At 41.2% G+C, this 25,108-nt stretch overlaps 1 protein-coding gene across 5 annotated transcripts in view; it reads left to right on the top strand.

Annotated features, from left to right (window-relative positions):
- DYM (dymeclin) overlaps nucleotides 1–25,108 on the top strand; it is a 209,298-nt gene that overhangs the window by 52,002 nt on the left and 132,188 nt on the right. For all 5 annotated transcript variants that reach the window (XM_063422109.1, XM_063422108.1, XM_063422105.1 and 2 more), the window contains one exon: nucleotides 24,014–24,196. In XM_063422109.1, coding sequence (XP_063278179.1) covers nucleotides 24,014–24,196 — 183 coding nt within the window. The remainder of the gene's footprint in view (nucleotides 1–24,013; nucleotides 24,197–25,108) is intronic.

The following is a 25,108-nucleotide window of genomic DNA, read 5'->3' as shown; positions in this document are numbered from 1 at the left end:
GTTCAATATTGCAGTCTTGCAGATCTGTACAGAAGCTTTGCTCCTTGACTCAGATCATAAAACTGTGCTTTTATTTTCCTAAGCAACCTTGTTTTAGATCTGATTGTTTGCATTTTTTTATTGTAGTCAGTATGCAAAGAATACACTGAATTTGCAGAATGTGAGACAAAAATATTTTGAAGGATAAGAGAAGTCCCATCCTGGCAGTGTTCAAGGCCAGGCTGGACAGGGCCTGGAGCAGCCTGGGAGAGTGGAAGGTGTCCCTGCCATGGCAGGGGGCTGAAATGAGAGAAGCTTTAAGGTTTTTCCAACCCAAACCATTCTGTGATATGAGGAAATGCTGTGAAAATCTTGGCTTTAATTAATTCCGTAATTTTGAGGTACTACAACCTTACTGGAGCCACACACCATCTGGATGTGGCTCACAGTGTGTTTGCCCTTGAACCTTGTTGAGTATGTCCTTAAGAGCACAAACTTGCAGTATTGCCTATATGGACTGAAGTATTTGACTCTCATTTTGAGGGTTGATTTCACAAATAATTTCATTTTGGCAGCCATAGATTCTAATGAATAATTTTTGTTTAAGAGAGGAAAATGTCCCTCTACTTTTAAGCATAAAAAACTTGGAAGTCATTCCATCTTTCTTTTATTTGCATGGATTATAGTTGTACTTCCTTGTTTTTGTAGACCCATGGAGGAGCTAAGCTCTGCACAGAATGATCTAAGATTTAATGAGGCCTTTGACTAAAATCTTTGTCTTAAACCAACAAAGACAAACCCTTAATGCGATTATACCATCGTTATTTTTTACCTAATGTTCTAGAAGACCCAGTGGTAATTGAATGTGTTCTGCCAAACTGTAGTTTCCAACACAAGTATGAGATTTTTATATAACCTGATAAATGGCTATTTTTCCTTTTGAATAAGCCATCAAAAACTTTTTCCGTCTTTCTGCGAAAGACTTCCCAGCCAAAGCAGAGCAAAGCCAAGGAGATCATGTGCTTAGCAGTGTATTAGTAGAAACTATTTTCACAGTTGCAGATTTAAGTTTTATTTCCTTGTCCTGAGGCCAGTTACTATTGTTGAGTAATTTGGTACTTTCGTGATTGAGGTTCAAGTTGTTGGTATGTGGTAGTTGTAGAGCTGAGCGTGAACATTCATTTTTGTGACAGTTGGGGTTGTTTGTCAATTTTTCTCTTTTAAGCGAATGGCATTTTCCAGAGTGACTCACTTTGGGGAAAGAAAAATACTATTAACAAGAAAAGAATGTGGCACCTAGGAATAGACATCCTGGTTGAAAAGAATGGATTTCCATTATTGAAAAATAAATTTCTGCATTACATGGAAATTCAATTAGTATCCTTACAGGAAAGTGAGAATTTTTGCTTGCTTCTAAGTGATTCGATTCTTATTTGGATTTTGAATATACATGAAGCCCAGAGCTGTGCTGCCAAGCTCTGTCAGTTGATGTCTGGGGATGGTGATTGTTACAGGTGAGGGGACATGGCTCAGACTGAAGGGACAGGCTGCTTTTGGGTGAAGGGCTGGAGCAAGAGGGAGGAAATGTCACCAGCACCATATCTGGAATGCAGCTTTATTCATTTTATCTTTCATCAAATATTGGAGTGTAATAGAACTAAGCATTGTAAAATTAGGTGCTGTGTAAAGTAAAGGGAAGGACCAGATAGATGAGAGGCTGGAGGGACAGGCACAGAAGCAAATCTCTTCCTGCCTGAGTGTCCTGTATTGTCTCCTGGTCCTTTCCACCCTTTGTTTCTGTCCAGTAGGACAAAGAATGCAGATGGTGTGGAGCTGGGAAGGTAGAGTGGCTGTAGGTAGGAGGATGACTGACATCTCTGACCGAGGCACGACTTGGCTGGCTGACACGCAGGCTGTTACTTATTTGTAAATGGCTGTTGTGATGCAAACCCATTCCTGACGTGAATGTATATCCAGGAATTAATGGTAAAAAACTTCCTTTGTTCGACAGTCGTCACGGGCTTGCTTATGCCACGTGGAGAGCAAATTGGTCTGATAGGCCTCACACATTATTTTTATTGAGCATAGTAAGCAAATGCTTTCATATTTGGCCTTTCTAGATCTCCAGATAGTATTTCTTCCGGTATTTGTACCAAGCACTGCTCTCTTTCACCCTTAATTTTCGAGCATTTTGTCAGGTTAGAGGTAGACTATTACGGGTAGAAATGCTGCAGTACAATGGACAGATTTTCCTTGGCTGGGATCCAAACCCTGTATTCCTTTTGTGGATATTAATAATGACAGAGTTGAGACCTTGTCATTCTTGTGCTGAATTGGGTAGGTAATAAATTTAAAACTAGGTTTCATAAGAGAATTGTGGTCAGGAACAGGATAATATTTTATGTCTAAATGAAAAATTTCAGAATGAGTCTGACTCTGGAATAATTCCTTGCAATTTTTAAACGACTGAATGTCTCAGCATTCCAGTTAATGTTTTGGATTTTTGTTCAGCAGTATGAGACTCTGTAGCTGATAAATACATAGGCCTGTACTCTCAGCCTGAACTGAGAGTTTTCGCTTTCCTGTTGGTCTTAATTCACACAAAACATGTCAGGAGGGTGGCACGAGCAGATCTTCAAGATCCCTTCCAACCCAAACCATTCCGTGGTGTCTATCATGCAGCTACATTTGAACCTTTGGAGAAAGGTGGATTTATAGATTTGTTTAAGCCATTTAGAACAAACTAGTTTTCAGCAGATCTGAATTAGGGCTTAAATGAACTAGGACTTCATAGGCAAGAAATAGCTCTTTCACAACTAGTTCTTACTGTACTGCCCAAGTAATATCTGCCTGAATACATTGCTTTGTGTAGTGAGATTCAAAAAAAAAAAAATAGGGAAAAGGTTAGCCAGTAGAATAAGAGGGAAGTGAATAGTTTGTTGAGAACCATCTTTGTTGTTCTTTTTCTCCATGTTCTCAAGGAAGATCCTGTATTGCAGTTATCAGGCTTGCAAGCTTTTCTTTTGGACTGGCAAAGCTCTTAAACACAAATTTTACTGGAGGCTACATGTCTAAAGAGTCATTTTTTCTAAGTGCATAAGCTGGTCTTGCATTACTCTGAATACTTCTGAAGGTTTTGGGTAAACTTATCAGAGTCTGTACCATTCTTTGGGAAGAGCTCAAACCCCCAGGACTGTCATGAATCATAAAATCACAGAATCACAGAGTAGTTTGTGTTAAAAGGGACCCTAAAGTGCCTCCCCTACCACAGGCAGGGACACCTTCCACTGTGCCAGGCTGCTCCCAGCCCTGTCCAGCCTGGCCTTGGGCACTGCCAGGGATGCAGGGGCAGCCCCAGCTGCTCTGGGCACCCTGTGCCAGGGCCTGCCCACCCTCCCAGGCTGGAATTTCTTCCTCAGTAAAGAATTATTCTGTAGATGGGGATGGCAGATTGTGTGGTATAAAAGCGTTCATGTTCCTCTGCGTGGCAAAGGATGTGTATTTATAGCTTTGCAGAGTGGTTCTGGGGTCTGGTTATGCACAGAGACATTGTGTGCTTGTGCAGAATCCCAGTAGCTTCAGAGGAAATCTTCAGATGAGACCTTAAACTTTCAACCTGTCAGTTTTAATGGTAGTACAAAGTGCTCCTAGGAAAGGAGAGACACTTCCTGATCATGCTCTGAATTCATAGTGATGGAGGAAACAGAGGAGCATTTAATTATTGCTATAATACTGGGTGAACTGTGTTGGGTTTTTTACACAGTTTATGCTGAAAACAATCAGAAAACCACAGTTAGAAGAAGTGCATAGTTAAAATACTTAACCATCTGAAGGAGCGAGATGGTGCAAACCAGGTGTGTTGTGTGGTACAGCACACACAGAGCACGTTGATGTCTGGTGGGAGTGTTGAAATCAAATGTCCCTGCCACTTCCAGTCCTGAGGAAATGCATCACATCTTTCAGATGAAAGAGCTAAAACCTTAAGATGTAGTTTTAGAATTTTGTTATATCTAATTATTTAAATAACGTTATGAAGAACTTTCATTTCTGTGGTCAGCAACAAACACTTGGGTCTTTTGTGTTAAGGGATGTTTCGCAGAACTCTTTGAAAGAGGAGCAAAACAAGGCAAAAGAAAATGGTTTTACTCAACAGAGACTGAATTATTTTCAAAACATAATGTTTGGAACTGCATTGGATTTCTGTAATGCCAGGGCAAGCCATATATGATGATATTCATGAGAAATGACCTATACAGGAAACATACATTTTAGAACCTATGAAATTATAAAAGAAAACTGCTATAAAAACATGTTTGGAAAATAAAATAGTAATAGGCAATTCTAAAAATGTAATGAGTTTTACAATAAATTGCATAAAGAGTACCTGCTAGGATATATTAATAAAGTGTTGTTGAACTTGATGGTGGTGGCAGTCAGGCCAGCAGCTTGAATGCCTGTGACAGCTCTGATTGAGAGAATTTGACATCAAACTTGTGAGGCCTAGTGACTAGTCCAAAAATGATTTGTGTAACTGCAAGTATGAAACCAGAAACACCCCCTGTACTGTGTAGTGGAATAAAGATTCCTTTGGGTTGGAAGGGCTCTCCTTGGAGAAAAAGTAGTTGTAAATCTGTAAGTACACTGCTAAAAACTCATGTATTCTCTTCATCCAGAAGATTTCCTTGGAAGCCTTATGTCCTAGTGTGGAATATATGCTGAATTCTAGGAGGGCTGGTTCCCAAACATCCATTCCAAACAGCTGATCAGTGAAGGTGGAACAGCTGCCTACAAGTCTTACCACCTGCAATGTCCTGGAGGAAAAAGTAAAAATAAAAGCTCTCCTCCTAGTAATTGGTTGATTGGCCTGTGGTCTCGAGGTCAGATAAATCGAAATTTCAGGTGTCTTGAACAATGATTTTAGACTTGTTGATATTAGTATGTGGTTGAAGTTCTGTAGACTCGTTGGGCCAAGAGACCCTTCAGACCCTGGGAGTGAAGCAAAGCTGCTCCTTGTCCTGCTGAGCTGGGTGCTGCTTTTCCACATCACAGCATGGAGTGCAAGGCATGGACACACTGCTTTTTGTCAAAACACATTTGGCTGACTTCAGAGCTTTTCAGACACCAGCCAGACTTAACCACAAAGTTCTGTCTTCACTGAGGAACCTAATTTGGTGGAAATTACGGATATTGGAAATAAGTTCTACTCTCAAAAGCTGTTAACTTTCTGGGAAGGGAAGCAGAGTGGCTGGTCTTCATGGTGAGACACTCAGAGTGTTAGTATGTGGCTGCCCCGCTCTGGAAATGTCCAAAACCAGGTTGGATAGGGCTTGTGGCAACCTGGTGTAGTGTCAGGTGTCCCTGCCCATGGCAGGGGTGGAGCTGGGTGACCCTGGAAATCCCTGCCAGCACAAACTATTCTGTGATTCTGTCTGTATCTCCATACAGGAAAATAACTTTTTTTGTAAGTTTCCTCAATCATTCAGTCTTAAGAAAAATGAACAGCAACAAATTTATGATTGGACTTGACCTTAGAGATTTTTCCAACCTCAGTGGTTTGTTGATCTGTGAAATCTGGAGTAGTTCTTACAAGTTAAACAGCCCACCTGATGAAGCAGAATCCTTAAAAGAACAATGGCAAGTCTAGGACTATACCAAGCAAACACATTCCCTTTCTTGACTAAACAGTGGAGTTCATTGCTACTAAGTCTGACCTTACTGGTGATTCTTCATGAACTTTACAGTTGCCAAACAGTTTGTGAAACGAATCAGATGACTGTGATGAGAAAGCTTTATCTAGACAACCTCTTTAAATTGTCTTGTGACTAAGGAGTGACAGGCGAGGGGTTCCTCCATTGGCATTTCCAGAAGCAGCATTGGTCTTCCAAGGTTTCTCTCAAACAGCATCTGGAGCATCTGCTCCCAAAATCAAGTGTAAGAACAAGTTCTAGTGGCAGGTCTGCTGTTTCAGCCAATCTCAGTAATAGTTTGGTGATCATTAAGTGGAGTTTGCCAACATGCTTAAAGATAATCTGACTTTGCTATGGAGAAATTTTACTGCTTTCGAGCTTTTTTACTCTCCCTGACTTCCTCTCCTGTTTTTCAGTTTGGGGGCTTTGTATGCTGTATTTTCTGATAAAAGTTAAATTCAATTTTTGCTGCACAACATCACCTTCAAGGTGGTGTTTGTTGTTTCTTGGTGCAAGCAGGCTGGGTGATGGACAGAAGCTATAGAGCCTCTGATTGTTGTCACTATTGTTTTTGGACAGAAATCACATGTAATCTAGGTTAGAGAGCTGCTTGTTATGTAAAGGCTTTATGCAATTGGAAGTGCAGCATTTTACATTTTTGCAATTAAGAGAGTTGTCCTGAAATAGTCTTAGCCTAGATGGAAAATGTGCTCATTAGCCACGTTCCTATTCTTGCCCAATGTTCTGTTTAATTTTTCTACAATCTTTTAACATGCTGTGGCTGCTGTCAGTGCATTTTTTGTTATAATTGCTGTATTGGTTCAAATTGCTTATTAACAGAAGATTTATATAAATTTTTGCTTTTCTGAGATATATTTGCCTTCCCTATCCCGAGTTCGAAAACACTCTGAAGCTTTGCAAAAGTTGTACTGTTTCCCAAACAAACTATTTCAAACTGCTGTAGCAGTCACAAAACAAAGTCCTGGTGACAGCACTTGGTAGAACTGAGTGATTTAATTGCAGCATTAAAATGAACAAATGCAGGGAAAGCTATTGTGTGTGGCTGGTCTGGGTGTGTTTGCCATTTAGGCTGGTGCTGCTTTATGAATAGAAAATACATTACATTTAATATGGGCTCTCATGGGATTGTGGAGGTTTACTGTATCAGTGCATCAAGTGATACGAAGAAAATAAGTAGTAATGTGTTACTCTTGTCTCTCCCTCCACAGTTTTCCTGTTCCCTTGGTGCACTCTGTTGGCTTACAAAAGTATTTTAGAACTGAAAATAAAGTTACTTTGAAGAAAGTATAGAGAGTAAAATTTAATAATTATTTTTTAGAGTAGTCAACTAAAATGTTTTAAACATAATCCTATGTAGCTTGTCTAGTCAGGATAATGATTTGTCATATCATATGTAGCTACTAGGGAAATTTTTGTCCTTGCTAAATACAAAACGTTTATCTTTGCCATTTGGCATCTTAGTATTTTCACTGGAAGAAGAAAAAATAACCTTATGAGCTTTTGCAGTTTGTGTATTGGAAAATAATGTGTTCTCAATCACTCTTACAGTGTTTCTCTTCCTGTCTTTTTAATAGCATCTTTTTTTCCCTTCTGTGTTTTGCACTCTCTCGCCCCACCACAGCCACCACCAGTCTGCTGAAACTCATGGTGTGCTCAAATATTTGGAGTAATTTTTTAAGTCATTCCACATCCTATTGGTATGTCAAGAACTGGCATATTTGCAAATTGCAGAAGCCAGTTTTTAAAGGATAGAAGCTTTGTAGAAGTTAGCTTCGGCATGTATGTAGAGTTCTCCAGTTAATTAATTTTAAATTAGATTTTCACTGTGGTTTGGCACATACTTGAAACAAGCACAATGCAATTACTAAAGATGGAAAGTAAGTATTAAATAATCATTTCACCTTATGTACAAATCAATCCCTTTGTATTGTCACTTTTTCTGCTTTAGGAGGCATGCTTTGAAAAGAAGCAATGACTGTATAAATGAGAATGTATAGTTCTGTCTGGTTAATATGGGCATTGTGCTAGACAGAATTCTTCATGGAGCGTGGTGTCTGTAGTGGAGCTGTCACTGTGTCCTTCCACAAGCATAGGAAGGAACTTTGTAATCTGACAGAATGCCAAATTCTTTCAACTAAAATTAAAAGTGGTCCACGATCCATGAATTGCAATTGTGTATGTGGGGGAGGTGTCTTATCATTAAACTCTTGTGTCTGTGTGAGAGGTGTGGGAGGAAATAAAAGCTTGGAATGGAGTAGTTGATATATTGTACATTTTCTTTTTCCAGTTTGTTCTGAATATATTTTGGGGTTCTTTAATTCATGCTTTCATCAAACAAATCAATGCTGTTTGCTTAAAAGCATATTAATTACAGTATCTTATTTTGTTTTGCAGTTTTTTCCTTTTGGGCTTGTTTCAAATGATAATTAATAACTAGTTAACAAACTCCATAGACTCTGCTAGAATGTGTAAGGCATGTTTACTCAAATTCATGAGTGATTTTAGATGTTAGAGTTAGAACTGGAGTTTTTACTGCTACAACTACATTGGAATATTCCTTAGTGTGGAGTCAGGTGTTTCTGTAACTGCTGATGCTTTTTTAAATTCCTTAAACTTGAGCAGGAGAACTTTGGCTTACATGTGGTTGTAGCTGTGGCGAGGATTCTTAGGAGTGAAATTTTCATGTGGTCTTGATGTGGGTGTTGAGTCTTGTGGGACAATGTAAAAAATGTTACATTTCCTAAAAAATTCTGAATTTCCCCCTGAATCTTATCCTGATCCTTCATTTGAAGGCTGTTTCTCCAAAGGCAGCCTCCTGTTGGGCCTGTGATGTCTGAGGCTTTAGGGGAAGGAAGGACCCAGGTGTTTGGGATCAGAAGGAATGACAAAAGTCAGAGGGTCCACAAAAGTTTAGGAAGCTTTCCTAATGAATTATGCACTTTGCATGGAAATTGGAGTGTTAAGCACATGGTGGTGGATTTTGGATAAAGGAGTGAAAGGGAAGATAAAGAGGGGGTGGATTAAAGAAAGGGAAGGGAAGGGAAGGTGCGGGAAGGTGCGGGAAGGTGCGGGAAGGTGCGGGAAGGGAAGGGAAGGGAAGGGAAGGTGCGGGAAGGTGCGGGAAGGTGCGGGAAGGTGCGGGAAGGGAAGGGAAGGGAAGGGAAGGTGCGGGAAGGTGCGGGAAGGTTTGGGAAGGTTTGGGAAGGTTTGGGAAGGTTTGGGAAGGGAAGGGAAGGGAAGGGAAGGGAAGGGAAGGGAAGGGAAGGGAAGGGAAGGGAAGGGAAGGGAAGGGAAGGGAAGGGAAGGGAAGGGAAGGGAAGGGAAGGGAAGGGAAGGGAAGGGAAGGGAAGGGAAAAGGGGGTTTGTCCCATAAAAATGCTATTGGTGTTTGGGACATCCATGTTAGCCCCTCACTTTCTGGGCTTCCACAGAGCCTTCAGCTGCTGGAGGGGACCTGTTGCCAAGGGAGGACACTGCAGCATTTGCTGCTGTTGCTGGTCATGCATCAGATGTGTTGATGAAGTGTGCAGAAAGTGTTGGGAAATGCACCCAGTGTAGTTCATTTGCCTGAGCCTGACCTTCCTGGGGTGCTCCCTAAAGGCCTCCATGGCTTGTTGGCCTCTTTGAGGAGCTGTTGGATTGTTTGCAAAAGCTTTTACTGTTGATTTTTATACCTTTCGCAGGCTGTTCCCAAATGACTTTTGGCTCAGCTCAGTCTGGTTTAGCATTGAACTTGCCAGAGCTTATATACCATTTTTTCCCCTGATTTGGAAAAGACTTAATCGTTTTACATTTAGTAGTCTTCCTTCTCTGCAGTTGAGTCATGGTGCTTTTTTGTCTGTTCAGGGTCTCTGAACAGAGACATCCACCTCTAAACGTGGTGATTTGAAGTTGTCTTGTTGCCACCTAGGAATTCATAAGCTGAACCTGTTTTCTTACCTGTTCCTTAATCTTTATGGTAGGTGCTCTCCTGAAATTGCTAACTAGGAAAATAAGTTTCGCTTTGATAAGACACTTGGAAACTGGAAAAGTCCTCTGAAAGTTCTATAGTTAAAGCACTTGAATTATGAACTGTGGATGAACCTGTGTGGGAGACTGGTGGAGACGTTTGGTTTTAGAAAAAAAATCATAGAATTGTATAATCCTGTAAGAGCTTGGGTTAGAAGAGACCTTAAGAATCATTTTGTTCCACCCTCCTGCCATGGGCAGGGACACCTTTCACTGTCCCAGGTTGCTCAGAGATCCATCCAGCCTGGCCTTGGACAGTTCCAAGGATGGGGCAGCCACATCATGACCTTGGAACAAAGAATTTTTCTTGTCTGCAAAAGAAAGGAAAGTAGATATATGGGATGTTTCAGTGGAGTTTACTCTCTGCTAGAAGGTAAATCTGGGTCAAATTAATGCTGCCAAGAATGGGAGATGTTGTAGACACCACAGCATTGGGCAGTTATTTGGTACTCACTAGTTCTGTGTGTGGATGTGTATGTATGTAATAGAAAAACTATAAAATACAAATAAAATACAGACTATAGAGAAAAATATGAACATACTTATATTTAATAATAGAAATATATATGGCTCAGTGTACTGTGTCGATATATTTAGTGTATTTGTACAAAAATATACCGTTTAGATATCAAGATATCTAGAGATATAAAAATGAAATGTATAAGTTACATATAAGAATAAATTGTTTCCTAAATCTAGAACACATTATATCAATATGACATTTAGTTAGGAGTCATACTGTTTGCGTGTGGTAATTTGTAAGATTCCCATTCAAACAATTTCAAGTGATTTATAAGATGCATATACAGCATATACAAATATGGCATATGTACATACATTGAAGCAAGTATATAGAAAGGCATATTCCTAGGAAAAAACTGTTTTGTCTTGCATAATTTCAAGTTTGGCATCAGGTTTATCCATCTAATTCACTGCTGGCTTCTAATTTCAGCCTCAGTAGTTTATATTTATTGAACTGCTTCTCTCAGCAATTGTCATTCTGCGAGGATCTGTCGGGCGAAGATCTGTCTTTTTATATATCTGTATAATTATATCTGTATAATTGGATATGTTCTATATATCTGTATCATTAGCTGGTTGTATGTAAATACACAATGAGTGTGTAATCAGTCCCAGTGTGTATATAATCTGCTCTGACTCTCTTCAGTGGGTCAGAGATCTCTTAGGAAATTGGATCATCAGCTCAGGAACAACGCACATTCAGGCCAAGGGCATCAGGATGTAAAGGCCCTTATTAAGTAGAAAATTCTCAATTATATAGATAGGAGAAAAAGAGGAAATAACATGCTTGAAGCTTGGCTAAAATTACACAATCAGTTGACATTGCAGCTGGGAATAAAATTCCACTGTCCTGATCTTTATCCTCATGTTTTAACAGCTAGGCCTTGCTTCAAGGTTAATAAAACATGCTGTTTGCACGTGATAATGGGCGTAAGAATCCCACTTACCTAACTATTTCAGGTGATTTTATAAGATGTAAATACAGCACATAGGTGTTTCTAATTGTCGTGTCTTGCTAATTCTAATTGTTTTGCAAAAGGCCTGCTCAGAAGACACTGCTGTCATCTCGTGCCAAACAGTTTGGTGGCATTTGTGATTTTCCATATAGTTTACTGAGTAATTGTTGTGGGAATGTGGAGTGAGTTTCATCCTGGAGGAGAGAAGGCTCCAGGGAGAGCTGCCAGCCCTGCCAGGGCCTCCAGGGGCTCCAGGAGAGCTGCACAGGCCCTGGGGACAAGGCCTGCAGGGACAGCACCCAGGGAATGGCTGCCAGGGAATGCCGGAGGGCAGCGCCAGCTGGGAGATTGGGCAGCAATTGCTGGCTGGGAGGGTGGGCAGGCCCTGGCACAGGGTGCCCAGAGCAGCTGGGGCTGCCCCTGCATCCCTGGCAGTGCCCAAGGCCAGGCTGGACAGGGCTGGGAGCAACCTGGGACAGTGCAAGGTCCCTGCCGTGGCAGGGGAGATGTTTGGAATGAGATGATCTTGAAGGTCCCTTTCCACCCAAATCATTGTATGATTCTGTAAACTTTTGGGATAGCAGAAATGTTTTTAATGGAAAATATTACAATATTCAAATTATCAATTCAAGACCTGGTAGCCTAAAAAGGATTGGTCTGCACAGGGCAGCTGCTGATGCTGGAGGCCTGCAAAGCTTGTCTTCACCTCAGGGCTTGCCTGGGGTGCCTTGGGATTCCTGGGTAGCATCCGCACAAGTGAGATCTGCGTGGAGATCTGGAGGGGGTGGTACCAGGTGTCACCCTCAAAGGCAGTGGTACAGCTGAAATTTGCTTTCTTAACACTTTGATTGATCTCATACAGAATGGGAATTGCTTTGTATGTTATATTGAAAAGTTATATTAACTCCTCTGACACAGGCATGGGCATAGCCCCATTGTAGGTGATGGCAGAGAGGCAGGCTTGGCTTGTCCTCACTATTTCCTTACTGTGCTCCCAGAGAGCAAACTTCTTTTCCCTTTATGGCTTGGCACTACTGCAAAATGCTTAGGAACTGGAAAAGCACAGAGGAATCCCTTACCTTGTGGTGAAAACATTGTGGGTACTGAAGATGAAATATTATGGAACTGAACATGCGTGCTGGAGAAAAAATAAAGTGACTCTTAATATATTTTTTTCATTTAAATGCAAATCTTTATGTAATTCATTCCATAAATTGGCAAATCAGTATTTGGAATGAAAACTTTCTGAATACTATATATGTAATTTTAGTCTTTAATAGTAAAGTTGATGAGTGTTAGCACATGTTTCTGTATAATTTCAATGTTAACTATCAGTTTTTGCTGGGAGAAAATAATGCAGGCAGAGTCACTAATATTTAGTCAGCCTTTTTCTGCCCCTATAGTGTTTTGTTTTTGTAGTCAGTAAATCTGAGACACCAAAACCTTTCCCTGCACCATCCCCTCCGAGTTCAGTCGGTGTTGGATGCACGCGGGGCTCCAGGGGCGTTCTGTGAGCGCAGCCCTGTTCTGCTCGCGCGGTGTCTGGTGACAGCAGCGTGTTCCTGCCCGATGTCAGTGCCCAGAGCCCAGCCAAAGGGCAGGTGCTGACACAAAACAGCTCGTCAGCCTTGGCAGCCGCTCACGGCCCGCTCAGAGCGAGCAGGGACACTGGGTTCTTTCAGCTGAGGAGGCATTTTCTGCTAGTCAGGATAATGAAAAGTTCCGCCTGTGGCACGCTTGTTCTGGGGGTAGGACTCCATTCCTCAGCACGGCTGCTTTTCTCAACGCTTCATCATTAAAACTGCCACTTTAATAACGTTCATATGGCTGGAGCTGGTATTGATGCCTCAAGATAAGCTTATAGTGCACTTTCTGCAGTGAAATCCAATTTTCAATTGCTCATGATTTTTTTTCAGACTTCAGTTGTTTGTCATGAACCTTTTCATGCTGAGTATCTTCCTTAGGCTCTTTTTTTTTTAGATTTTTTTTTTTTTTTAATTTTTTGGCACTGCTTTAATTGAAAACAGTTCTTCTGTTTCTGAGAATGAGGTTAGGGAAAAATGTTACTTAACCAATGCTGAATTCTTACATCTGTTTTATTGAGGAGTTTTAGAGCCTTCATGCCTTGGAACAGGCTCTTGAGATTTGGGAAGCGGGGCTTAGGGGAGTGAAGCTGTGGATAGAGATGTGCCATTTACAATCCCTCTTAAAGTTTACTAAACCTGGCCCAGTTACAAGGTCCCAAAACTTTCTGTTTGCATACATTGAGCAGAAACTTGCTGAAAAACTGGCAGTGAAATTGTCTGAACGTTGAGTTTTCATGAAGTGTGTTCCACAGAGCGTCGTGCCAGTGAGGCTGGGGAGGCAGCACCCCTCGTGAGGTCCGAGAGCCTATTCCAGGATCCAGGAGGGACTTTCCCTGCTCCATGCAGTTGCTGGGGGACCAGTTTTCAAGCAAGAGGATTAACACTTGGAGTTTTCCTTGTCCTTGGAGGGGCAGGTGGTGTAGAGGAAGAAGTCACCTCGCACAAAAAAAATGTTACCTCTTAAACAAAAAATAGGGACATGCTGGGTTAAAAAATAACGTGCCCATTGCTCTGCGGAGAGGTGGCAGGCTCCAAGGAGTGTGAGCAGATCTTCTCAGGAGTCAGGGTGGCAGCCAGAGCATTCCTAAGCTGTGTAACTGAGTTTTTCAGCTATGCTTATATTAGGAGTTTTATTTAGTTGTTTTTGAGTGCTCTCCTGAAGGCTGATGGAGAAGCTGGCTGGGATTACTGCAGATACCAGTGGTGAGGTGCTTCACAAGTTTGGAGGAGTGAAAATTAAGTCTAGGAGGGAAGCAGCAGGTGTGTGCTGACTTTGCTGTGCTAGCTATTCCTTGTTCCTCTCATGCCTCAAGAAACAGGTGAATTGACTGCCTGAAGTCACAAGAAGCCAGCAGGAGCAGTGTGCTAAACTTACTAAGTGATATAAAAATCTAACTGCTCTGGAAAAGTAATTTCTTGGATGCCTTGACCTGTCTAGCAACTTTACAGGCCACTTGTTTCATTTGTTGTCTGAATTTCTTCTTCCCCCTTCCCTACTATGTGTGAGGATGAAGTTCTCCTGAGACCACCACATCAGAAGCATTAGTTAATATCCATACCCTGATCAGCACCATTTAAAAATAACACTGCCAAGATGGTTATTTTGTAACATGTTTCTATGTTTGTTTCTGCCTCGTATTTTGCTTGATAGAGTTAACAGAAGATGTTACTGGAAGTTCCACAATTGGTTGAATTGTACACATTCACTGTGTTCCCTTGCATTCTGACAGGAACAATGAAGTACCAGGATGGTACCCTGTGCAAAAGCCAGAGGAGTTTTCTATTAAAAACAAAAATAATTAATAATTTAAAAATAAAAGCCTGAACAAAACCCCTTCTAAAACTAACCTTCTCTCCCCAAAATCTCACCAAAATAACCCAAACCAAAAACAAGCCCTGAAACCCCACCATCCAGCAACTCCTTTTTTGTCTCTATGTGAACTTGTTGTTGGCATGAGGTTTGCTGTTCCAAGGTTGATAGATGATTGAGTCAGACAATTCCTCTAAAATTAAATCCAACATTGGGTGGATTTGCAGTTTTTCCCACATTTCTCATTAGTTTTCCTCTCTCTCACTCTCTTCAAGCTTGCATTTACTTTCCCAGATTCCAAGTAGTCATAATACTGTGGTATTGTGCTCTTGTATAATACCATAAAACCTTTATTTATTTTTTCTTGATATTGTGGTCACATTTGCAGCTTCAGTTGTACTGGACAGTCTTCAAATGTGCAGAAGGAATATTGTTCCATCTCAGAAATTGTATCAGTTGTGTCCAAAGGAGTTGAAATAGGTATTGCCAGCAGCAGGCCAGGAGTTGGGCTAATAAAAATGTGAAGATTCCTTGCTTAAGATGTTCCCCTTTTTATAGTTATTTTTAATATATTTCTGTAAGTGAATTAATGGTTTATTAGAGTTATTCCCAGCCTTTTTTGGTCTTTTGATTCAGAAGTATGTTATGTAATTTGCTTTACTTAATTCTTCAAGGTGTATGTCTCTAGGTATGCTTACTACTCATACTCCAATTACATATAATAAAAAAGTCATCAGGGATTTCCAGCTAAGACAGCTATTCTGGGCTTCAGCATCTCTGGGCAAGCAAGAGAGCTAGAACCCATCTGGAAATGTTAAATTTATCATAGACTCATGGAGTCATCCAGTTTGGGAAAGACCTTAAAGATCATCAAGTCCAACTGTTAATAATATATATAGTTACAGGTAATATGATTTCCCTGAGTTTACAGGTATTGACTTTGTTTTTGAACATTTTTGTAGTTTTTCAGGTTAAATACTTTTTTGGGGTGTCTTTATACATTTCTGATTCCTCTGCGGTGTGAAAAGCTTTTATGAGGGTGCAAGTCTGCAGCTGAGCTTCATGTTCTTGGGAGAAGATGATTGTCTCCTTATTTTAAAGTTCAAAACAAGAAAAAGAATAACAGTTCAATAGATAGGGTTCCTGCCCTGAGGAAAGCTTGGATCATTTCAGATTTCACAGTAAAGATCTCCTGAGATGGAAGGAAGATGAATGGTTTAAAATGAAATAAACAGTTTTTGCAGTGAAATGAGGGATATGGTTATTTATCAATGTATGCAATTTGGCGTTTGCAATCTTTTTCAGTTCCATGACATTTGAAAGGTCGTGCAAAGTATTGGAGCTGGGATTAATTGCAGGAGGCAAACTGGAAAAGACTTTAAAAGAAAGGGAAGAAAAATGTGTGTATGTAATTTGGCTGGGCAACAAAGGAGACCTGACTATGCCTTTTATTTAAGGGCTGTAAACACTGAACTGGGGCAGAAATGTTTTATGGTATTACATAGAACCACTTAAAGGAATAAGTAGATGAAGCTGAACAAAGTAATGTTTAGCTGAATATTAGGAAAAAAATCTTCACGTTGAGATTTATTAGATTATGGAACACACTTCCCAAAGGATGTGGTTCAAGCTCCATTACTAGTCCCTTAAAATTAGACTGGCTAGAATAACAAGCTGTACTGGAGGGAGCACTGCTGCGTGGATAGGGGATGGACACAGTTGCCTAATAGCTCTTTGCATTTCACTTGCTTCTATGATTCATTTCCTGAAAAACTGCTTCCAGAGTGTGTTAATGACATCACGGCCCCAGGCCCCTCAGACTCATCAGTGGTCCCTTCTCTAGCTTTGCCTGGTTTATGTGGAGATTTCCTGGGCTGTCTTTTCCCAGTGGCTCCTCCACCCCAGCCATTCCCTGCGGCTTTCCTGTCCTGCTGCAGCACTGGGAGCAACGGTGACATCAAACCTCGAGTGCCTGGGATGTGTTTGAAATGTGTGGGCACAGAGACAGGAGCTTGGCAGCTCCTGGAGAGGCCGTGACCAGCAGTGGGGCAGGCAGGGAGCTGGTGTTGCAGGGCTTGGCTCCACAGAAACAACCACCTTCTGCTGTTCTTGGCAGGGAGCAGGAAATACTGGTCTCCTTTACAATAGTGTTATTAGGTGTGAAAACCCTCAAACAATTAAGTCATACTCAGTCATGTATTTCAATGAGCCAGTTGAAATCTATGAAATATAGAGCAGTTGTTCTGTTGAAGTGATTTGTTGAGAAGAAAATAACTTGTTTTTTAAATCACTTCTATAATTCTTTTTAACGTTTAAAGAAGTAATCTAAAACATGCACTTAATCTTTCTATAGCATTTCAGTCACTTTCCTGTAGTATTTAGGAATTAAATACTTTAAATATAGGAGTAAAGCAGCTGAAATATAACAGCACCTGAAATAAAGCCATGGCAATCATCTGTAAATTGTGTGACTTTGACCTTGCACTGAGGACTAAGTAGTATTTCAATGGGATTTTAAGCCTGAATATGCAGTTCCAAGTGATCACACGTTTACTCTGATACACATCATGTGTAATTCCTGTATTCCAGACAAGAAATAGAGTCAAGATGGACTGGTGCACAGCTGTAGTCTCAAAATGCTTTTAAATTTACTGTCTCCCACTTGTGAATTCTTGCTGCAGCCTGCTGATGACTTAGGGAGCAGCTAGTCTACCAGTATTTAAAATACAGATTTGTTTTGCTAGACTGTATGACATCCAGAAATTATTCATTTATATCTGTTTGTAGAACTTCTCCTGTGTCTCAGGCTAGTTTGGTTAGTGCTGTGTACAGTGGACATGGACAATGAAGACCATGAAAAGTGTTGCTGAAAACTAAAACTCCTTACTTTTGCCATTTGTATTACAATGCCGGGTGAAATGTTGCAAAAACCTATCATTTATAAGAGCTTTCATCAGTTGAAAAAGTTACTGCAATTACAAAGTGACTGCAAACAAAAAGTTATTGTAGTATTTAGGACAGCCATTTTTGTTCTTCGGGGTTTTTACAGTTTCCCTACTGAAAAAGTCTACAGTCACCAGATTGACTTTTTCAGGCACAGGTGGTAGTTTGTGTGTATATCAGTGTGTTTATGCTACAGATGAGTTTAATGTTGCTCAAGAGTGGAATATTTAACATGCAGATTCATAAACCACATAAAAATTATTCTTTATTTCCTATACTTTGGTTTTGCTAGTTTTTTTCTGTAATGAATCCTCCCAAATCTGCAGTGTGAATTCCCTAAAGTTAATGTAGCTGCTGTTTTCATAGTCTTCTAAGCAAGTGTACCCTGGGTTCCTCACAATTTTTAATCTGGGTTCCTTCACTAAAGATCTGAGATGTTGAAGATGTGCTTTATAAAGTATAAAATGCCCCTGCTACAGCATTTGCCTCACTGATCCCCGTTCAGGATTCCATGGACCCCTTTTTCCTCTCCCATTCATTATCACAAAACATCCCCGTGGCAACTTGAGAAATTGCTTGCATGGAAAAGTAATCGTAGGAAAGTATTTATGTATTTTTAGCTTTCTTCTAACACAATGTAGCAGCTGGAAACAAGGACAAGAGCCAGCACAACATGAACTGCCAGCTCTCCATGGGCCACCAGAAAGTGTTCATCAGACCACAGTGTGAGAACTATTGAATTGACTTAAGAAATGTGACACACATAATAAGCGTTAAAAAAACAATGCTCAAGTTCCCAGTGCTGCTGCTTGAGTGTAATAAGAATTAAACAGTAATTGTAATGTTTTTTAATAAAACATTATTTACTGGTTTTGGTGGAGGAACTACATGATGGTATCAATTGGATGCAATGAAAATCACTTTTGCTTTAATTCTTCATCATCTCCATTTAGTGATGTGTTAGGTGCTGTTGCAGCATTGGACAATCTTCTGGATACTGAAAGTTTCAGAAATAGGAAAGCAGAATGTGGAGCTGGGGCTTGGATGTGTTACTAACCATAAGTTAGATCTGTTCTGTTTTGGGCTTTTTTCATTGTGGTTGAGTTTTCTTTCTGATATTTAACACTGGCTTTGCCAACTTCTGTAGCCTCATCTATTTGTGTTCTTTCCATTTTTGCAACAAGAGAGCAGGATTGTTGTTTTGGAAATGTCAAATGACAGGGGGAGATCAAGAAGCATTTTGAAGATCTCCATGTCTACTAAAACTCTTATTTTGTCCTATGTAGTCTCAAAAGCAGCCTGGGGCAGCACCTCAAGTTGGTGGCCTCGGCAAAATACTTTCAAAAGTAATAAAAAACTCATTGGGAGAATGCTAAATATGTTTGAGAGGATGTGGGTTACGTGATGGGGAATGAGGGAAGGAACTGCCTGCCCTCTTGCCAAGCTCCAGTGAGGAGAGACAGGACCATACTCTAAAAGTCTTTACCATTATTAATTGCAGTTTAATGCCTGTATTTAAACACAATGAAGGATGTTCAAAGGAAAGGTTAAAGTTCAGTGATTACTTTAATTGAATTTTGGAGCTACTATTAGATAAAAAAACCCCAAACAATAGTAATTTCCTAGAAAGAAACTTGGAAATAAGTAACTCCAATTTCCTCAGCATTAATTTAATGCTTTGTCCAGCGGGAGAAGTCAGAGAATTTGTCTTCTGAGCCTTGACATTGAAGGTTGAAAGGTGAATAATACATTTTGCAGAAGAATTACAATTAGTTTAATAACTAATCCAGGAGAACTCAAAAATCAATTATAGCTCACAGTCGGTTGATCTGCTGACTTAAAATGGTGGTGGACAGCGTTAGAAGTTGTTGACTGTGAGTTGTGATGCTTTATGTGAATGTAATGCATTTTTAGAGTACCCTCTGCACTCTTGCTTTCAAAATGTCTTCAAAGTCAAAATCTTAAAATTCTTCTTATTCCTGTGAGACTATAAATAAGTGCGTTTAAACTTTTTCAAAGTAGGTACAAACATGAACCTTGTTTGTATCTTATTGTGTAACAGAGAGCAGGCACTAAGCTGAGATTTCTGCAGAGTTGTGTTTACATCAAACAGTCAGGTGAAAGAAAGTTCTATTTTGATGACTGTATCATAACTTCATTTTGCCATTAAGTGTTGTTTCACAGACTGTCAAACTAGATTAAAGTCCTGGGCTTGTTTTCATGGCTGTGAACTGTGTTTCCAGCCATCTTACAGAAAAATTTCAGCTTCTCTGTTGCAAAATAACACACTTTACTCTTATGACCTGCTTTTCTTGTTCTTCCTTACATAGAGTTGTATGAACAGGGAAAAAAATCTGTTGTGGCTAGTTTGGTGGAAGAGAAAGGCAAAAACGAATCTGTTAATTTGGTTTTAAAAGTAAAAGCAGTCAGTTCCTTATTAAAGTATTTGAGTATTTCCCTGAAATAATTGGCAGAATTTTAGTTCTCCAATTGACAAAACTTCTAGCAATGTGATTCCATGTGGGACTGAGTCAAGAAATAAAGTTATGTTAGTGAATCCCAAAGCTGGTCAGTCTGGAAGGGCCCACTGTGGGACAGCTGAGCCCCATCCCAGCAGGGCCATCCCAGAGCACAGGATTGTGTCCAGAGGGCTCTGGAATATCCCCGGTGAGGGACACTCCACCTCTCCCTGGTCTCTGTGCAGGGCAGAGCTTGTGCCTCCTGTGCAGGGGAATTGCTGGGCTCAGCCCCTGCCTGTTCCCCTGGTGCCACTGCTGGGCCTGGAGCAGAGCCTGGGGCTGCTCTGACCCTCCTGCACACAGGGACAGACAGGGACACCCAGGGACACCCAAGGACAGACAGGGACACCCAGGGACACCCAGGGACAGACAGGGACTCCCAGGGACACCCAGGGACACCCAGGGACACCCAGGGACGGACAGGGACAGACAGGGACTCCTAGGGACACCCAGGGATGGACAGGGACTCCTAGGGACACCCGGGGACACCCAGGGCTCAGGGCTCCTGTCCACTGGGGCTCCTCTCCAGGCTGAACAGCCCCAGCTCCCTCAGCCTTTCCTGGGCAGGGAGATGCTCCAGGCCCTTCAGTGTATGTGTCACTCTCCACTGGAGCCACTCCAAGAGACCTCCATGTCCCTCTTGTACTAGGGAGCCCAGGGCTGGACACAGTTAGAAACGATGGACAAATACTAGAGAAATGCAACTGAAAGTATTCTGCAGAAAACAGTAAACTGTATAAATTAAATAAATTATCCAAATACCTACATGTTTGTCTTGTTCTCAAGATAGAGTTGCAGTGCTGGGTAATGTTGATAGCACCTTTATGTTTTAGTTGTTGCTCAGTCATGCTCACCCTGAAACAAGGACATGTCACCTTCTCATAATTTTGGAAGAAATTCCTGGCCGTGAGGGTGATGAGCCACTGGCACAGGTTTGCCAGAGACGCTGTTTCTGCCCCTTCCCTGGAAGTGTTCCAGACCAAGCTGGATGGGGCTCGGAGCAACCTGGTGTGGTGGAAGGTGTCCCTGCCCGTGGCAGGGATTAGAATGGGATGAACTTCAAGGTTTCTTGAGGCACAAGCAGCTGGGAGGGGACGCAGCCAGGACAGATGACCCAGCTGGTTGAAGGAACATCCCATATCCTGTCATGCTGAGCAATAAAACTGGGAGGTGCTGCCCAGGGGTGGGTGGACACTGCTTCAGGGTCTGCAGCAGGTGTGAGCAACTGCACTGTGCATCACTTCCTCTGTATATTCTTTTATCATCAATATATCATCCATATTATCTTCATCACTTTCCCTTCTTTTCCTGTGCTGTTGAACTGCCTTCATCTCAACCCACAAGTTTTGCGTTTTTTCTCAGTTCTCTTCCCCATCTCACCAGAGAGGAGAGAATGATAGGCTGTGTGGTGTTAAACCACAACAACATTGAAGAGGCTGTTTTAGGGTTGTGGGTTATTGACTTCATCAGGCTTATAATGGGGACCAGAAAGGTAGTATTTGGTACTGTAGAGCCTTTTCAAGATTTTGTAAATCTTCAGAAGCAGGTGGCCTCATGATGCTGTTTCAGGTAATCTACCCGTCCCTCCTTTTGCAGTTTAGTGCTTTAGTTTTGAGAACCCTGGCTTATCTTTGCCACCTCCCAGAGATGTAGAAAGCTTTACAAAAACATCTGGAATTTGTATTTCTCTTGTGATACATTAAAAAATGACAAAAGGATGGAAGTAAAATAAAAAAACCTCAATGTGAAGGAAACCCAATCTATATGTTGAAGCATTTAGGCAAATTTCTCTCCATGCCTGTAATGATGCCAAGCAGAACTAGTAGTGTTGCAGCCATCTGTGGCTATCCTGTTGGATTAAACAGGAATCTTCACAGAATTGTGGAATCCTGGAATGATTTGGGATGGAAGGGATTTCAAACTCATCTCATTCCAACCCCTGCTATGGGTGGGGACACCTTCCACTATCCCAGGTTGCTCCAAGCCCTGTCCAGCCTGGCCTTCATTCCTTTTGAACATGGAATTTTCTTCCTTTTATTTTGCTGGGGTTTTTTTTTTCTGTGATGTTTTGGAAAAGCAGAATCTGAAATACTATTGTGTTCACACTGTAGCAGTGTCTATTCATCTATGTTTTCTGTTAACTTCAGGTCTGAAAAGAATATAGAAAGGAAAGCTTCTAAGGGAGTGCAGCATAAGTTACTTTGTTTGCATGTTAAAGAAGTTAAATATGGTCTTGTAATTGTAAAATATACATAAATATTAAATTAGTTTTAACAAAGTAATATTTCAGATACTGTGAACATACTGCTACATATAGCTAGAAACTTCCTGTCCCTCTGTGCTCCTACACCGAAGTGTAAGAATGGAAATTTTATGACTTTTAGTTTATTTAACATGTGATGATAAATACACAGTTGTTTCAGGGTTTTTAAAATAGTTTCTTTGCATGTTACCTCTAGTTAACTCATGTGAGCTTAAAAACTTGATGGTCAGCATCATTCATTCTGATGAGTGAATGTGAATGAAAAACTTTATCACCATGTTTTTCCTTCAGTCAATGAAAAACGTGGTGATAAAGGGTTATTAATGTAACATGACATTTTTGCTAAGAAGGTTGCAGTTATAGTACTTTTTATTATAAGAACTCTCAAGCTGCTTAACAGTGAGTGGCATTAGTCCCCTTGCCCATGACATGGCAGTAATTGCCCTGCAATTGTCCTAATGAGGGAGCATTGGTTTGTTACATAATCTGACTCTATAATTACATTTGAAGAAAAATACTCATTGGATGGCTTGAAATTTTGTAGAGCTAAGAGTACTTGAAATTCTTTCTGCTGGTTCTACTTTAATGTTTTGTATTCAAATGGCTTATAGGTTTTTATCATTTACACCTTGAATCTTCCAGAAAACTGGAGACTAAACTTCCCTAATTTTTCTGTTTTCTTTAAGAAGGTCTGTTGTAATTAATTTTTGATTTAGGCATTAATTAAAAGAGGAAATCAGGATTTACATTTTTAAAGTAGAACATACTATATTTTTTTTCCTGTATAACTGAAAGCTTTGACCTGTTAAATGAATAATTTGATGAAATACTTGGTCTCTGCCATAAAATTTCAAGATACACTCAAAAAAATTAACTGCTAGGCAGGCATTTGGGGATGAACCTAATACTGTGCGATTGGGAGGGGCTGCTTCTTATCCACTTGGAATGAATGTATCAAGAGCCCAGACATGATAAACACAGAGGTTTTGTCCATTCTTCTGAATCTGTGCCCCAGTAATGCTGAGTCTGTTTCAGTTTTGGCGCTTGTCTTAGTTTTTTTTCAGTGCTGTAATACAGTTCCATGAGCAGTGGCAAGGGTATGAGGACTAATGGGCTTGCTGGAGAGGCGTGAGGGGAGTCCTTTAATCTTCCTCTGATTCTCCTTCTCCTCTAATCAGTATTTGGGCATGTAGCTGGTCATCTGGTTTCACCAGCACTGCTGTAATTAGGAACAGGAATTTCAGATGCACTAGTTTGGTATTGGAGTTAGTTCTTTTTAGTGCTGTAAGTGTGAAAATGACTCTGCATTTGAGACCCAATTATCAAAGTTTAAGCAGTGTGATAATGTGAGTTTTTTCAAGCAGACTTTGGGGAAGTTACATTGGCTTTACACATTGTGTCTTACTGCTGGAGCTGTACATGCTGTGCAATCAGAGAGTGCTTTGGCTGGAAGGACCTTAAAGCTCATCCAGTGCCACCCCTGCCATGGCAGGGACACCTTGCACTGTTCCAGGCTGCTGCCAGCCCTGTCCAGCCTGGCCTTGGGCACTGCCAGGGATGCAGGGGCAGCCCCAGCTGCTCTGGGCACCCTGTGCCAGGGCCTGCCCACCCTCCCAGCAAAGGATTTTTTCCCAATACCCAACCCAAACGTACTCTCTAAAGTAGCCTTGTGCATTAAAACACGATCAAACCTGTTGTTTGTTGTTTTTGTCTCTGCAGCCGGCCTGTGGACAGTGTTCACGCTGGGCGGGGTGGGCAGCAAAGCGTCGGCGCAGCTGGAGCAGTGCTCCCCTCTGGCCAGCCAGAGCCTGCTGCTGCTGCTGGTGCTGGCCAACCTGACGGACGCCCCCGACACCCCCAACCCCTACAGGCAAGCCATCATGTCCTTCAAGAACACACAAGGTTTGTGTCTGCTCGCTCTTCTGAGCCTGAACTGATGCAATGGAGCTTTAGGATGCTATGAGTGCTTAGAGATTCTCTTTGTAATATTTCTTGTCCTTCCACACCCATGGAAGAGCAGTAATAACACTTCTTTATCTGGAATTTGGAGGTGGAGTTCCTCAGTTGCTGGAACTTAATGATGGGTTCAGAGGGAGCATATTTTATCCTTCTGACTTGAGAAACACTAGAAAGCTTCATAATCCTGGTCCAGTTTACCTCCTGGGCTGGAAATTCTTGAATATTTCTACTGACCTTGATGATTCTGTGACTCTGTAATTTCATAAAACATACATAAAACTAACCTATAAGTAGATTGGTTATCCAAGAGTCTGCAGGAGTCCCCTAAAAATTTTTGTCCTGGAGACATGGTTCTTGCAGAGAAGGTAAATAATTAAATTGCTGCCTGGGTTGGCTGACTGTATACTTACATTTCAAATGTAAGAAAAAAATGTTTAACATAAACACTTTGCATACAAACTTGAGTTTTGTAGGTATGTTTGGGGGTTGTGTTGGCACTTGTCTGGGTTTTGAGAAGGCAGATTCCAGTCTGTGTCTGGTAACTGCAGGTGCCCTGTGTCACTGCCTCACAGAGGGTCTTGTCTGGGACAGGGGAATGCCCTGACATGGCTTGTGCTATCAGCCTGTGCCTTTCACAGAATCACAGCATCATTTTTAGACTGGAAAAGCCCTCCAACTCCAACCACTCCCCAGCATTGCCAATGCCACCACTACACCATGTCCCCAAGTGCCAAATCCACATGGCTTTAAATCCTGCGGGATGGGAACTCCACCATTGTCCTTGTGTACTTTATCCATGCTTAAATCTCTGAGTCTGAGCCATGTGGTTTTACCTTTCATTGGCTTTCTGCAGGT

This window comes from Prinia subflava, chromosome Z (assembly GCF_021018805.1).
Source record: "Prinia subflava isolate CZ2003 ecotype Zambia chromosome Z, Cam_Psub_1.2, whole genome shotgun sequence".
Taxonomy (NCBI): Eukaryota; Metazoa; Chordata; class Aves; order Passeriformes; family Cisticolidae; genus Prinia; species Prinia subflava.
The sequence above is the reverse complement of the archived record's forward strand: the minus strand, read 5'-3'. Positions and strand labels throughout refer to the sequence as shown.